This window comes from Ammodytes marinus, assembly GCF_949987685.1.
Source record: "Ammodytes marinus genome assembly, chromosome: 18".
Taxonomy (NCBI): Eukaryota; Metazoa; Chordata; class Actinopteri; order Uranoscopiformes; family Ammodytidae; genus Ammodytes; species Ammodytes marinus.
The window spans coordinates 4,049,756-4,064,337 of record NC_137222.1 but is presented as its reverse complement, the minus strand read 5'-3'; the positions used below and the strand labels follow the sequence as shown (position 1 = coordinate 4,064,337).

Sequence of the window (14,582 nt, the reverse complement as noted above, 5' to 3'; positions counted from 1 at the left end):
CAATAGCGGTGGATGAGGCAAGATCAAACAGTTTACAGGCAAGAAACAGGTCTTCTTTTTCAATTACATTTGAACTGAAATGGTTTTATTATTTCCTCGGTGACATAATAGGGTAAATGTAACAATAACCCCACTTTTGAATACTCCAAAAATAATAAGCATTAATAATTTTAGCTTAGTATAATTTGTTTTACCCTAAAATATAACATGGGCTAATTTGATAATGGACAATGATGAATCAAAAAAGCAGCATGTTTCTGCGGTAGCAGGTCTAGTTGAAGCTAATTTCGATTAGGCCGAGTTAATATAGCTAATAAGTATGCAGTAGGCCTAATATGGAAAACAAATCATTCAGATTTTTATATCTGACCAAAATGTATAAATCATTAACAAACTGAAAATACAAATTATATCAAAATACACATTTCTTACATGTTTAGCTCGTTTCCACCACTGGTAAAACATGTAATTTATTTATTTTTGTTCTTTGAGTTTTTCTTTTCCTTGCCCTGCCCTTTTTAAACATACTTAATGTATCTTATGTGTTAGACTGTATATAATTGCCAGTGGTGAAATACATTTTACTACTACTAAAGTGCTGTCATTTTAAGATAGTTATGTTTTACTTGAGTTCCTCCTCCACATTATGGTAGCCTACTTGTAGGCTACTTCTATATGTTTAAATGGAAAATAGTGCACTTTTTTTGCCATTTACTTTGTCAATTCAAATGGTAGGCTACTTTCATAATTTATGACAACCTAATTAAATATGATGTGCTGTTACAAATTAAACTGTACTGTATAGTAGTTCAAATGAGTTCCACCTCGTATTAACTTAAATATTAGTGGCACATGTTTTCACCATCATAATTATTAATGCAATAATATATTTATAATAGGAAATATTTCAGCTGAAATTCCACGATTTTCCTCTGTTGGTGCCAGAAAGATGCAAGTTGAAGCTGCTCATTTGCCAGTTAAAATGTTGACAGAAATGTGTCAAAGACTAGTCTGTCTGTTGAGTCTCTAGTGGATTTCAAACTCTGGATGTTCATTCTCTTACTTGGTCTGAAGAAAGCAATGGACACATCAAGACGTTGCTGCATTATGATTCTTTTATTTCTTTAAACACAGACAGCATAGACAGTGAACCTCTTTGGACGTGCCTTCTCTCTCTCTCTCTCTCTCTCTCTCTCTCTCTCTCTCTCTCTCTCTCTCTCTCATACACACAACACATTTCTTTCTTCAGCAGATCATGACACAACATTTACTTCTACGATCAGTGGTCTTTGGCAAATAAGGAAACTACTGATTGATTGGACAAAAATAGACAAAAACAACATGAAAAGGCGGAAGGTGTAAAATAAAAGGGGGTGGGGTCAGGGGACAAGAGTTACAGGAGTTCATCGTTTGGATTGTCTGGCGCACGTTGTAGCAGCTCGTCCCAAAGATGTTATTCCTCTGTGAAGTCCACCATGTTCTCAATTTACTTCATTGCAACTGTGAGGGGAGAGAAAAGACAAACAGGTGAAAACAGGGTGGTAGGATTGCATAGAGGAAAGAGGGGCCGACCAGTAACCATGAGGTCTCTGGTTGGATCCCCAGCACTGGACAGGAGGGTGTTAGTAGTAAACTAGTGGTGGCTGGTATTATATCTACGGTGACCACCATCTCTACCATTGTGTCCTTGAGCACGGCACTTAACCCCAAACTGCTCCAGGGGTGCTGTACTATGGTTGACCCTGCGCTCTGACCCCCTCAGAAGTATGGTAACTTGAGAGGGGATATGCGAAAAGAAGCATTTCAATGTGCCTTGTGTAAATTTGCTAATAAAGATAACTTAAATATACTTACTTATGGACGGAGTTATCATCAGGCAAAAGGATTTCCAAAAGGATCCCCAAAAGCAGCTGGTGCAGTAGTAGGCTGCTGTAAGAATAGAAAAAAGGGCATAACATTTTAAAAATATTACATACTGTGACACGTTGTGAGGTGTAAAATATATCTATGTGTGAATCTCTGTACCATAGCTACAGGCGGCGCTCCAAACGGACTGGACCCTGGAGCCCCGAATGCTTTATCGAACATGTCGGCTGGTCCCGAGTTATTGGCGATGGGAGCCATAGAGAAGGCATCGTCCAGGAGGCCAGGGTTAAAGCTTGGATTTGGGGCTGCAGCCGGAGCAGGAGCTGGTTTGGGAACATGGAAACAACAGGCACTTTATGAAACAATTAGTGACAAATCTCATAGTCTTTTACACATAAACTTGCAACTATTTAAAATGGCTACGAAGAGCTTTCAGTTTGTGTTAATTCTAGCGGCCCCTATGGACAACACTGGTAGTGTTTTTACTACTCCAGCTGTTGTTCCTGGGTGAGTGTACCCATGACAGGGCATTACTAATACTTATATAAAAATAAGATGCTTTAGACTCATGGTCTAGTTAGCTGTTACATGGTAGTTATGATCGTCAGAGGAAATATTTTAAAGTTCCTTGTAGCTATCTACAAGGAACTTTAAAATATTTCCTATTTTTCCATACTGTGTAATGCATTGCTGCTGCAGCTTGTTTACCAACAACCGCTGAAATCTGATTGATATCAAAGTCGTCGTGATCTGCGGTCTCCGTAGCCATCCCCACTTTACTGTTAAAGTACTGGTCGAAGGCCCCGGCCTCCTGGTTGTTGGGCACTGGAGCCGAGTTGGACCCCAGCTCCCCTTTCCTCGCTGGGATGGCGGGGGGCTTGGCGATCTGGAAGTCCTTGAACATGTCCTTTCCCGACTTCTTCTCTCTATCGCCGAGTGGGTCCAGAGACGTGAAGGCGCTGGGCTCTACCTTAGCGGGGGCTTCTTTACCGGGCGGCCTGGGAGGGGGGCGTGATGGACCGTGCGGGTCACCCATTGCGGGGAACTGGAAGGGGTTGGTGGTGGCCGGCTGACCCCAACCGGGAGCACCCATTGTTGGGCCCGGTGGGAAGATGTGGGGTGGGGATAGAGGCTGGTTGGCATACTGAGGAGGCATCTGCTGCTGGTGACCCCAGGCTGTGGGAGGGATGGGTAGGCCACCGAAGGCAGAGGGCTGTGGGTAGCCGGGCATATGGCCGGGCATATGGCCGGGCATATGGCCTTGCATGTGGCCTTGCATAGGGTACATGGAGGGTACAGTGGAGGGGGCTCCCCACATGCCTGCAGCGGGGATAGTTGTAGTGACCGGAGGACCTAACTGAAGGTTCCCTGGAAGGAAAGAATAAGCAATATGAAAGTTTAAGGCAGAAACTGGACAATTTTGAGATGTTTGGCTATTTTCCTTCCATAACATGTCTTCTTTAATACTAGTATAAATACAAGGTGCAACTTGTTCTGGTCATTTAGGTGCAACGTTAAGCTGAAACAACATCTTAATATTTGGATAAAACACAAAGTTCCTGTCTTGCATATTACCCAGAGCAGCTATGGAGGAGACTGGAGTGGAGTTGGCAGGTGTACTGTTGAACATGTCACTCGGAGCAAATGAGCCAACCTCAGTTTGACTGGGCGCAGCAAACAGCTCTGCTCCAAACAGGTCATTGGCTGTGGACTATTCACAGAAAATCAAAAATTAATAATTTTTGCACCACATTGGCATCATTTATACTCGTCAACTGAACCATGCAGTACGTAGAAATTAAGAATAAACAAATGTTTTAACGGCAAATTATTTACAGTCCTATAATTATGTAGTCAGAACAAAACACTCCAGTAATTACCTTAAACATTGAAACATATGCATGCTCTGCCACTTACCAGTACTTTTATCACTGAAGCATGAACGCAAGAGAAATAGATGAAGTGCAGAATTGAGAAAGGGTACAGTGTGTGGTGGTCAGCAGCAGCACAGTCAAAGTGTAAATGTATTCAAGCCAGACAGAGAAGCATGTGACCACCAGTGCATGCATGCAGACAGGACAGATCAAAAACAAACAACACCAACAACGTGCCCTTTACTGCAATTCTTAATTACAGGCCTTGCATCTCATCGTAAACCAAATGCATCCCGCGGCATATCACTTCAGGCACCCAATGCGCAACCCAAATGCTCATAGGAGGGAGAGGGAGTTGTTACCAAACGTATTAAGGCCTTGGAGAGAAATGTGCATCAAACCCAGTGTTTTTAGGCATCACACATGCAACTCTACTATATGATTCATCTGTGCTATGGAATTTCACCTTTGCACTCCTTCGACCTCGTCCAGCCTTAGAGCTCTGCGGAGGGGGGTTTATGACTACAGAGTCCTTGCTATGGGTCGCCGGGGGTTGCGGGTGAAGATGAGTTATGCCGTTAGAGACGACAGGGGCGGCTTTCAAAGATGAGTCGAAAAAGGGGTTTTTGGTGGAGAGGGCCGCTCCCGATTCATTGCCGTCCATCATGGTAATTGTGTTGCCCTGGGTTATTTTGCCCCCTAGTGGCCACTGTCCGTTACTGAGAGCCAGGATCATAGTCTTACTGGATAACCCGTTTATCTGCTGACTGCTGAGGTGTTCAGAGTCTCCGTTCAAACCACCACCAACACCGTTCATAATTGTCTTAGCCGTGCTGTTTAGGCGATTGGCGGTGGCGACGGAGATGTGATGCGCATTGTCGGGCGATTTAGAAAGGGGGTCGTCTCTGAAAGGGTCAGTGTCTGGGGTTGGAAAGTAGCCAAATGTGGAGGAAAAGGGGTTCTCTGTCTGGTTAGGCGCCCTGTGGTCAGGGGCGCCGGAAGTTACAAATGAGTACGAGTCCTTTATGCAATTCTGATTGCTGTCAACTTCAGCGGAAAAGTCCAGCAAGAGAATATCATTAGATTCCTGGTTTTAACATGAGAGAAGGGGGCAGTGGGAGAGAGAGACAAAAAAACAAAAGAGATTCATGAATCACTTTCTGCAGAAGGAGAAGAACACACGTGTTAACAAAATGAAAAATGAATCACATGGTGTGTGTGAAAAAGACATGGTAATTTAAAGCTGCCACCAGTAGAATATTTAACTCAAAATGTTTAATTGCATAGTAAAGTCTAAAGTCCATTGAAGTTGCTACTCAATTCTTGTTTGCCCTGGACAAGAGCATTGTATGTAATTATGCTGAAGTCAGCACTTGCTCCTTGGCCTGATACTCAGCTGATGAGCTGGCCGATTTAACAGAATTAAAAACACTACCAGTAGACTGACTCCAGGTGTCACCAGAGAGTCAACACAAAAAAATATCTCTTTGATAGATTCTACTTGTTGCAGCTTTAAAAAGGTTCGATGGACAACAATGAGAGATTGGTATACGCATGAAGCATGAACTCAATTCTTAAAAGATCCTTTTTGATTGGACAATTTATGAATGGTGATGTCACTTACAGCCAATAATTAAAACACAGAAAAAAAGGTGTGACCTTTTAAGAATTGAGTCCATACACACATGGAATGATTTTTGGAGGTGCTGAGGTTATTTTAGAAGAGGCATTTTCCTAGAAGAAACACACTAAAGCAGATCTCAGAAAACAATATCTGATAAAAGCAGCATGTAGCAAACCATATTGCTATATGGCTACACTTCTTACTTCCTCGTTTTCAAAAAGATCTTGGGATAAAACCCTTCTCCAGCCCTTAAGATGTGTAAAAACTGTATAGTATGTATGGTATACAGTATATACAGTACACCCATGCTTCACTTCCTTGAATAAGTATTCCACTATGTTGCCCAAATAAAAAGGGAACATGTTTAACCGTGGCACCACACTTACATTTGGAGACTGGATGTCTGGAGGGGTCGACATGTCTCCAAAAAGGTCAAGCTGCTCCACTGGCTGGATGTCAAGAAAAGAAACAGAAAACATACTGTATTTGCTCAGCTTCTTTAAATCGGCCCTATTATACTCAACACCACAGGGGTAGCCATTCTTACTTGGGCTGTTTTCACTGCACCGTCCACACTTAGCAGGGCATCACTTCCATTCTATAAACAAGAGAGAGAGAGAAAAAAAAGAAAAGAAAAGCAGAAGGTTAAGGGAGGCAGGAGGCGGGAGTCTGAGGGAGCTATTTTAAAAGAAAACAAAGTGCTTGGTTCCAAGTGCTTACCTCAACTACAGCGCTGCCATTTTCACCCTGTAAACAGAGCGTAGACTGTTATTGACTTATTTGCTTAATTCACCCAGGCGTGTGTCATTTTCACATCATTTCAATGGAATGTCCAAGGATGTGATTCATTGACAGAACACAGAGAGGCAGTGTTGACACTCGGGAGGTACATGCAGTGTGCGCGTGCGTGTGCGTGTGTGTGTGTGTGTGTGTGTGTGAGTGTGTGTGTGTGTGCGTGTGTGTGTGTGTGTGTGTCCCGTCACTGCTTTTCTTTTTGAGGAGAAAATGTTCTCACTGTCTGACTTTTGAAAGAAAAAAAAGAACACACTTTTTCCATTTTAAAGTGAAATGCTTGTGAAGCGGTTACTGTACCTTCTGTGAGGCCTCTGCCTCTTTCTTCCTCAGGTTGAAGATGACCTGGAAGAGATCTTTCAGATCAATGACTAGGGGCTCGGCCTGTGTGGGGACAGAAAGATAGACAGCATATTATTTCTCCTCGTGTTCTTAGTGGTTTGTGCAGTTTTTTGTTCTTCTGTGTCAAAGACAGATATGTGAGTCTGTGTGTCGGTTTCCTATCGAGTGAGTGTTTTACCACTTAAATTAAAAGCAATTTCTAATGTCTAATCTTGATGTATTTTACGCCCCTGTGAAGCACTTTGAATGGCCTTGTACCTGAATTGTGCCATATCAATAAACTTGCCTTATATCAGTTTGTGAGTCAATTTCTCCATTAAAAAAAGATCTCTTCAACAATTGTTCGCCACTGGTTTTTCATCAGCGGGCGTCTCCCTACGCCAATGCCCAAGTGATAGCTTTCTTGCTTGCTATTAGCAGTATTTTTGAACAAATATACATCAATTGCAATGGTGAATTGCGAGTGTTACCTGTTGAGCGGTCTTTATGGCAAAGAACTGATGCTGCCCCTCTGCTCCACACACGTATCCAAACGCCCGGTTGTCTGTCACGTCTCTGGCAATGAACGAGATCCTGTTCACCAAATGCTCATGTTCAATCACCTGAGTTATAAAAAGGACAAAAATGGTTTTATTAGCAATACAGACCAAACGAAATCTAATGGACCTCACAATGTGGTGGCAAGCCAAAGTTTATTTATATAGCACATTTAAAAAAAGGTGCTCCAAGGAACTTTCAGTTTGTGTTCATTCTTGCACCCCCTTTGGACAAAAGCGGTAGTGTTGAAACTACACTAGCTGTAGTTCCTGGGTGAGCGTACCCACGACAAAGGCATTTAGAAAAACTATATAAAAATAGCATTCTTTGCATTGATGGTCTCGTTTGCTGTTACATGTCATTTATGGTCATCAGTGGAAAAATGTGACAGTTTCAGAAATACTGAAAAGGTTCTCGCATCACCTTTAAAACAACCTTAGTTGAACCAAGTGCTGTACATGCTCAAAACACAATACAAAACCAAATCTAGGCTAATCAACATGACAATAAAAACACTATAAATATGAGCCGGTGTGACAGTAAAGGTAAAGCAGGGGCACAACTCACTCCCGATTTCTCATCGATGATCTTGATGCCCGACATGGAAATGTTGATCCAGATCCTCTGTTTGTGTTTGCCTTGAGACCGTGCAGCTACTGCCATGCCCTGGTGAAATAAATTATAATGCATATTTTAATATTTCTCTCTTTTGTTAAGTAAACTAAAACATGACTTTTGACTTAAAGCCATTTAAATATCCTAAAAGTTTGTGCAGTGAGGAAATGTTGACAGAAAAAAACAATGTTGTTCTTGTGGAAGGCAGCTGTTGTCTTGAATCAGTCACTGCCTAATGTGGAAAGAAAAGCACTTGCAGATGACCTGAAACAGGTTCCAAAGGTAACATACTATGCTAATGTTCCAGGTTATAAATTGTAATTTGTGTTTCTACTAGAAAACTATTTACATTGTGTAGTGTCCAAAAAAAGTGGTTTTCAGAAAGGAGAATGTTTTTCATGACTTTTAAAAGATAACAAGAACCAATACAGGGTCTTCTGATGTACCTTAAGTTTCATCATGGAGTCCTGGCACATCTTGTCTCCTCTGGCCTCTGGCACGTCATCAACACCAATCAGCTTTGCCTTGTACCTCACGCCATCGCCCTGAAACCTGCCCAGCAGGTACTCATCTGTCTTCTCCGGGACTAGAACCAAAAGGAAAAATAGTCAAGAAAAACTATGATTTCTACAAGATTAAACCAGAGAATGTTCTAATTGAATAGTCAGTTTGATGTGTTGCTCATGGCATGATCTTCAGTCATTGCATGGGGCTGTGCCAAACAATTGATACAGCAATATATCCTGATACTTTATTTCATGATACGTGTATGGTATCGCTCCAATATTTTGAAGATAATAAAATTCTAATTTTAAACTGGTTGTGAACTACAACCTCCGCTCCTGTAGATGTCGCAGTATACGGTTAGTTGTCTCGGATTGCCGGGTTTCGAATTGGAATTAAAATAGTTTTGTTTCAATGTGTACGTTATTTTATCAATATAATGCCATGTGGTGTATTAAGAACAACCATATCACAATGTTCATGATATATCATATTGTGACCCATGTACTGTGATGCGTATCGTATCATGAAGTACTTGCCAATATCCAGCCTTAGTCATTAAAAAAAATCAGTGAATATGTTCACATGATCCACTACCTGTCAGTACTGTGTGTGGCCTGCCAGAACAGCCTAAGTTCTGTAAAATGGTATGTGAACAAAGTATATTTAAATAAAGGGGGCCCACCGCAGCAAGCAACATGCCCATTTACAGAGTCTAGGATGTGTATTAACACTAGATTTAAAAAAAATAATAATTTGACAACAAGCATTCTCCAGAATCACTGACTTCCACCTTTAAATCCTCCATCACTCACCCTTCTTCTTCTCTTTCTTGAATGCGACCTTGGATGTGGCGGTGGTGGGGGTGGTGGGAGGGGTGCCGGATGGGGACACTGCACTGGGATCAGCAGCTACGGCAGGCAGGCTGGTCTCCACCTCAGCAGACATGGTGTGTGGAGTGTGAGCCTCACTGGGAGAGTGGACCGTCAGACAGGGGGTGATGTGGTGGTGGTTAAGCAGACCGCAGCCCAACACAGAGGTCAACCGGACAGATGAATCTCCTCAACACCCACACATGCTGTTCTTGATCGCTCGTCTGGGGCAGAAAAAAAGTGAAGTGGGGACGGTGCGTGCGAGAGAGAGAGAGAAAGAGATTTTTTTTAGTTGATTTTAAATTTAAAATAATTAGCAAAAAACAAATCTTCATCAATCATCAAACAGACAATATTATTAAGGTAGGAGGGAAGCAGAGGGAGATGGAGAGATACCAAGAAAAGGAGATGGAATGTGAATAGTTACACAATCTTTCCTGGTAAAACTGCGAACAAGGTACTACTGGTCTGTATGTAAAGGTCAACAATTAAAATACTTTTGCTACCGCTAAAAAAAAGGTTTTGTAGGTAGCTGCTGAAACAATCCCATCCTTAGTTTTTAACAATCCACAGTAAACATTTACAACCACAAAAAAACAGACAGTGAAGTATAACAGGACACCTGACCCATAAAACCTCATGGTCTCATAAGGACAGGAACGGAGAAAACACACACACACTTTAACCCTGCTTCTACACACATGCTGCGTCAGTGCTTCGGCAGCCCCGTAAACTGGCAAATGCTCCTAAAGCCATTGCCTGACCAGTTGTGTCTCCTCTTTACGTTCGATTTTTTTCTCCTGCCATTGAACTCAACATTGATTCAGCCAGGGTTTCTTAAGGACGAATAACTTGGCACCGCTATAACTGTACAGACGGTTAAAGAAAAACACATTTTCTTTTCAAGCTTTCAAGCACATCATGTGATCTGTCAGACCCATAAAAAAAATTCCATCCAAAACCAGTAAGCTGTAGTTCTAACTGTTGCTATAGGGAGCAACATGCTACTCACACACGTATATGCACATCAACAAGAACCTCAAAATCAATATGTCTGTCAACATCAGGTTTGAAAACCTCTGCGTTTGTACAGGAAACACAAGGCAATGTCACATGACACTAAAACATCACAGGGAGTTGCAGGAAGCAGATGCTAAATTCACCTACATCTCCTCCTTGGCTTAGTAGAATAAACTTCTCTTGCGTGGATATATAGCCATTTAAGTCACTTAATAAATCAAAAAATCCAAACCAAGTAGAAACAATCGCATGCATTCAGTCAGGTAAAAAAAAAGCCATAAAAGAGTCCCACATCTGTACAACTACTGGAATATAACCAACGTAAACATGGCTCCGTGTGGAACATAGCTACATACCTTTAGGACCAGTTCCAGGAGCTCTACTGGCTATAGTAGTTAACAGTGCGGAGAGGCTGTGAGTGAAAATACTGTAGGCATGCTGGACCAAAGGTTGAAAGTGGGCAAAGGTTGAGCAATTACCTGAGGTTAATCTTACGCTAACAGAGCAAAAGATCCCGTGATGCCCCCCAAGCTAAGATACAACAACGCACGGGTAATTGGGAGTCGTTTGGAATCATCACTCAGTCACCCACAATGCAATGTTCTCATTGTCACAAGCCTGTCTATAAAACCTACACTTATTATCAATGGTGCTTTGAAATCAGGGTAAAATCAATTTGGGGGACAGTCCAAATACACCTGTGTGATCTGGGGGAAAATTCTGAATTCTTTAATCTAAATAAAAGATATTTGGATAACAAAACAAATCCCTTCACAATCCAGTAGTCCATAGGTTATCATTTATGACGTAAAGAGATCAGGCAGTTCATATGTTTTCATTCATAAAGGAAATGACAGCCATTAAGGATGAGATAACAGATATGGGAACTCTCAGGTCACTCGGTGCATTCAAGGTTTGTGTGACTGCCAACCGTTGCCTCTGTGTGAATCCCACATGACCATATCTGATAGGGACACATATCAGAGACACTTGACATACCCAAGCATGATATGCTTATTACAAGAGCTACTGCTACAAGCTGTAAAACCAAACCAAACATAAACACTATTCTTTTGTCACCACTATTAGGGTCAAGGAAACAGGCAGGGTAAAGCCTATGTATCTTTGTTTCCGCCATGATGGTGACATGTTGATTCCAGCAAAGGCACACACAGATACTGTTTTTGTCGCTGTGCGGAGAAGTGGAGAGAAGAAAAAAAACAAGACATTATAACCCTAAACACTTGTTGATGCTCCGTTTTACGAGAGCGTGACACATGACTGCGCTTGTCCAGTAACCCACGGTGGTGTCAGAGTCCCTCTAAGCCGAAGGAAGAAAGGCTAATAAAAGTGAAATGTCAGCTGTTCATTGCAGTTTGGAGTTAAAGGATTACCATTTTAATGACAGGCTCAAAAGGTATACTCTGCTACCGAAAGGCAATGGATGACAATAAAATTCTGTGGCATTTTATTTTTTTAAAGCTAAGCAAATAAGGCTTAGTTAAGGCCCACACAGAGCACAAGTGAAAAAAAAATCATATTTGTCAGCAGAAATAACTGCACGGCTAAGAGCGAGAAATGTCACAATCCAGGGCCGCCAGGAAACGTAAACTACTGCACATCTGGAGGAAATCAGGGAATGAGTCAGTCTGCAAGTGAATGAGATGGTGAAATACCGCAGGCCCACTGTGAACACAAAGGGCATGCAAACACTTTCACACCAGATGGAAATAAGTTTTGTACTGAAAAGTGGGACATGAATGCAACCTACAGATATGTGGATAGGAGAGGCAACTTAGAAAGTCATTGAAGTAGCCTAAAGTGTTTTTAAAAAGAGTAAAAAAAAAGATGTTGCAGCCATTACAAACAAAACAAAACAACTTTAGGTTATTCTAACAGTTGACGCACAAAAGGACAACGAAACGAGTGACTGAAAGACATATTTGATGAAGTTTAACCCCTCAAAAAGGATGCCTTCTTTTAAAGTTAATGGGGGGAAAACAACTGATTTTTAACTTTGCGTCAGTCTGCAGAGCAACTCATACCAACTTTACTCGTAGCAGACAGTTATCCTGACTTTTACAGGCAAAGTCAACTGACAACATTTCTGTAACTCGCCCTACTTTTAAACGACTACCTGTAGTGCTTTTTTTTTCTTTTTAAAGGATCCTTAATTGATGCATGGATGGAAAATGTTACCAAACAAGTGACCTACCTGTGTGAAAGCGGCGCAGTGAGACGTTGAGTGGCCCCGCTGTCGAGAAAAACAGTGATTTTTGTTCTTCCCGTGATGCCTCCGCGGCTCCGGCGATAAAATGAGTAAAAACCAAACACAGCCTCGGAAAAAAAACGAGCCGGAGTCAGATGTTTTCCGCTAAATGTCGTGGACAGAAAGGAGAGAGCGCTGCAAACTCCCAGTTTAACCCTTTCATTGGCTGACAGATCCTAACTCACTGCAGATTTCGGACAGGGAGAGAGAGAGAGAAATGAGAGGGGGGCGGTCTCTTCACGTGTAAGAAAAAAACATCAGAGCCCACTGGACATAGCCTACACGCGCAGTAAAGTGGGCCATGATAAATGTTGCGTTCATGACGTTGTGTCAAAAGAAAATCTGGTTTCATGTTTTTTTTCTTCATAGGCATAACAATCTATTAAACAATGAAGGCCTGTTTGCACTCAACTTCTGCGTTCCTACAGTGTTGGATTTTGGCACAAATCTTAAATTTTCATCAAAACAGAATAGCCTATAATATAATTTGGTATAACAATAAAGATGTTTAAGACATTTTGCATCGCAAGTTTGTGTGCGCTTTAGTGTACTTAAAGGTGCAATATGTAACTTTGTGTGTGTCAGAGAAGTGAACATTTTCCACGGTATATTCTCATAACTGAATAAACAAACTTTCCTTGCAGGAAAATGTGATCCCTGGAACACTGTTTGAAGTTAGAAAGCTTCCTGAAAAGTTACTGTTTCACTGTTGTTGTTGTTGTGTACAGTAGCAGGCCCTACAGTTTGGTTTAGAAACATATTAAGTTTGGTTCCATGTTCCTCAAAATAATTTAGTTTATATTTATGATGATTATTCAATAGTAAGAATTACATGTAGAGTAAGTATGTTTTGTAAACTAACTGCAGGCTATGTGAATGTAATTCAATGCATTTGGTGAATCGTGAATATTTTCTCATGAGCTCTCTAGCTCGCTAATGTAACAAGATTGATTTCCATATTTATTTTGAATTGCCTCAAGCATGTAAGCTGCATCTGCATGATGTACAAATGAGATACAGTTTGGAAACAAGTGCACCCTTACAGTAAAGGGTTTAACAATTCTCCTCCCCCAAGTCTCCAAAAGAAAGTTATTGCATTCCAATATAATGACTTCCAAGTATGCCCTTGCTCCGAGCCTTTGAGTAATGTCTAAAGATAGGCCCAGTTAGATTTTTCATTGTTGTTTTTACAAAAAAGCATATCTTTATTGATTTTAATAAAAATATGAAACATGTATGCACATTCTTCATATGGTGCAAGGGGGGCAGAATGGCCAAAGATGGCTTAGAAGATGAAGCAAATATTTCTTGTTTCTCAACATCTGTGGCATACAGTAAATACCTTCCAACACTGGTATGAAGAAAAGCTTATTGATGTCAGTTTAAAGGTGCACTATGTAACTTTGGGGGTGTCAGAGAAGTGAACATTTTCTAAAATATATTCCCCTAACTGAATAAAAAACTGTCCTCACAGGAACACTGTTTGAAGTTAGAAAGCTTCCTGAAAAGTTACAGTTTCACTGTTGTTGTTTACAGCAGCAGGACCCACAGTTTGGTTTACAAACATATTCTTGTCTTACATTTGGTTCCAGGTTCCTCAAAACTATTTAGTTTTGATTCATGATGATATAAATATTCAATACTAAGAATGACATGTAGTAAATATGTTTTGTAAACTAACTGCTGGCTCTGTGAATGTAAACAAATCCACCTCCTCTGAAACTGCATAGTGCACCTTTAACGTTACACACACCCGGGGATCTTATCATAAAAATGCAGAAGGAGTGAGGGGAGAGCTAAGGGGTCCAAACTGGAAAAGAAAGCTCCAAGGTTGCTCACACAGCACATTTTTTGTTAAAGACCTTGCACTACATTTCCTTTACCATGCACCGGTGTCATGGCAATTACAGTAAACTGATGGCTGAAAACAGGTCATCAACTTCCTCCGTATAAATGTCTATTTTGCCTTTGGAACCACGTATAGCGATAAAGCCACGTAATGACCGTTTTCACGTTTGCTTTTCTAAGCTCTGTAAATGCCAGTCATGATATTTCCCCCGGGAAGAAAATATACTCAAGCACCACGAGTTTTGTTTCATGTTTGCTGAAGCGTCAATAGATGTTTGTTTGGGATAATTAAGGTGAGAACCGGGTAGTTGGCATAAGCAAGGGGAATCCACAGTTAAAATGACAAAGAACTCTGCATTTTGTCATCAGAAAAAAAAAAAAATTAAAGGGGCACTATGTAACTTTGGGTGTGTCAGAGA

At 41.2% G+C, this 14,582-nt stretch overlaps 1 protein-coding gene across 3 annotated transcripts; it reads right to left on the bottom strand.

Annotated features, from left to right (window-relative positions):
• Positions 1-1,112: 1,112 nt before the first annotated feature.
• Positions 1,113-12,496, bottom strand: dab2 (DAB adaptor protein 2). 3 transcript variants are annotated; one of them, XM_080046515.1, is made up of 15 exons: positions 12,262-12,496; positions 8,970-9,250; positions 8,097-8,236; positions 7,603-7,701; positions 6,969-7,100; positions 6,457-6,540; positions 6,085-6,111; positions 5,912-5,962; positions 5,751-5,813; positions 4,207-4,827; positions 3,442-3,577; positions 2,575-3,234; positions 2,026-2,189; positions 1,855-1,929; positions 1,113-1,500 (listed from the first exon to the last, which is right to left on the bottom strand). In XM_080046515.1, the coding sequence occupies exons 2-14, from the start codon at positions 9,100-9,102 to the stop codon at positions 1,873-1,875; spliced, it is 2,367 nt and encodes a 788-aa protein (XP_079902641.1). In that variant the 5' UTR covers positions 9,103-9,250; positions 12,262-12,496; the 3' UTR covers positions 1,113-1,500; positions 1,855-1,872. The 3 variants fall into 3 exon arrangements, with proteins under 3 accessions (XP_079902641.1, XP_079902642.1, XP_079902643.1); XM_080046516.1 differs by having other exon boundaries at positions 1,855-1,926; XM_080046517.1 differs by lacking the exon at positions 4,207-4,827.
• Between the last annotated feature and the right edge of the window lie 2,086 nt (positions 12,497-14,582).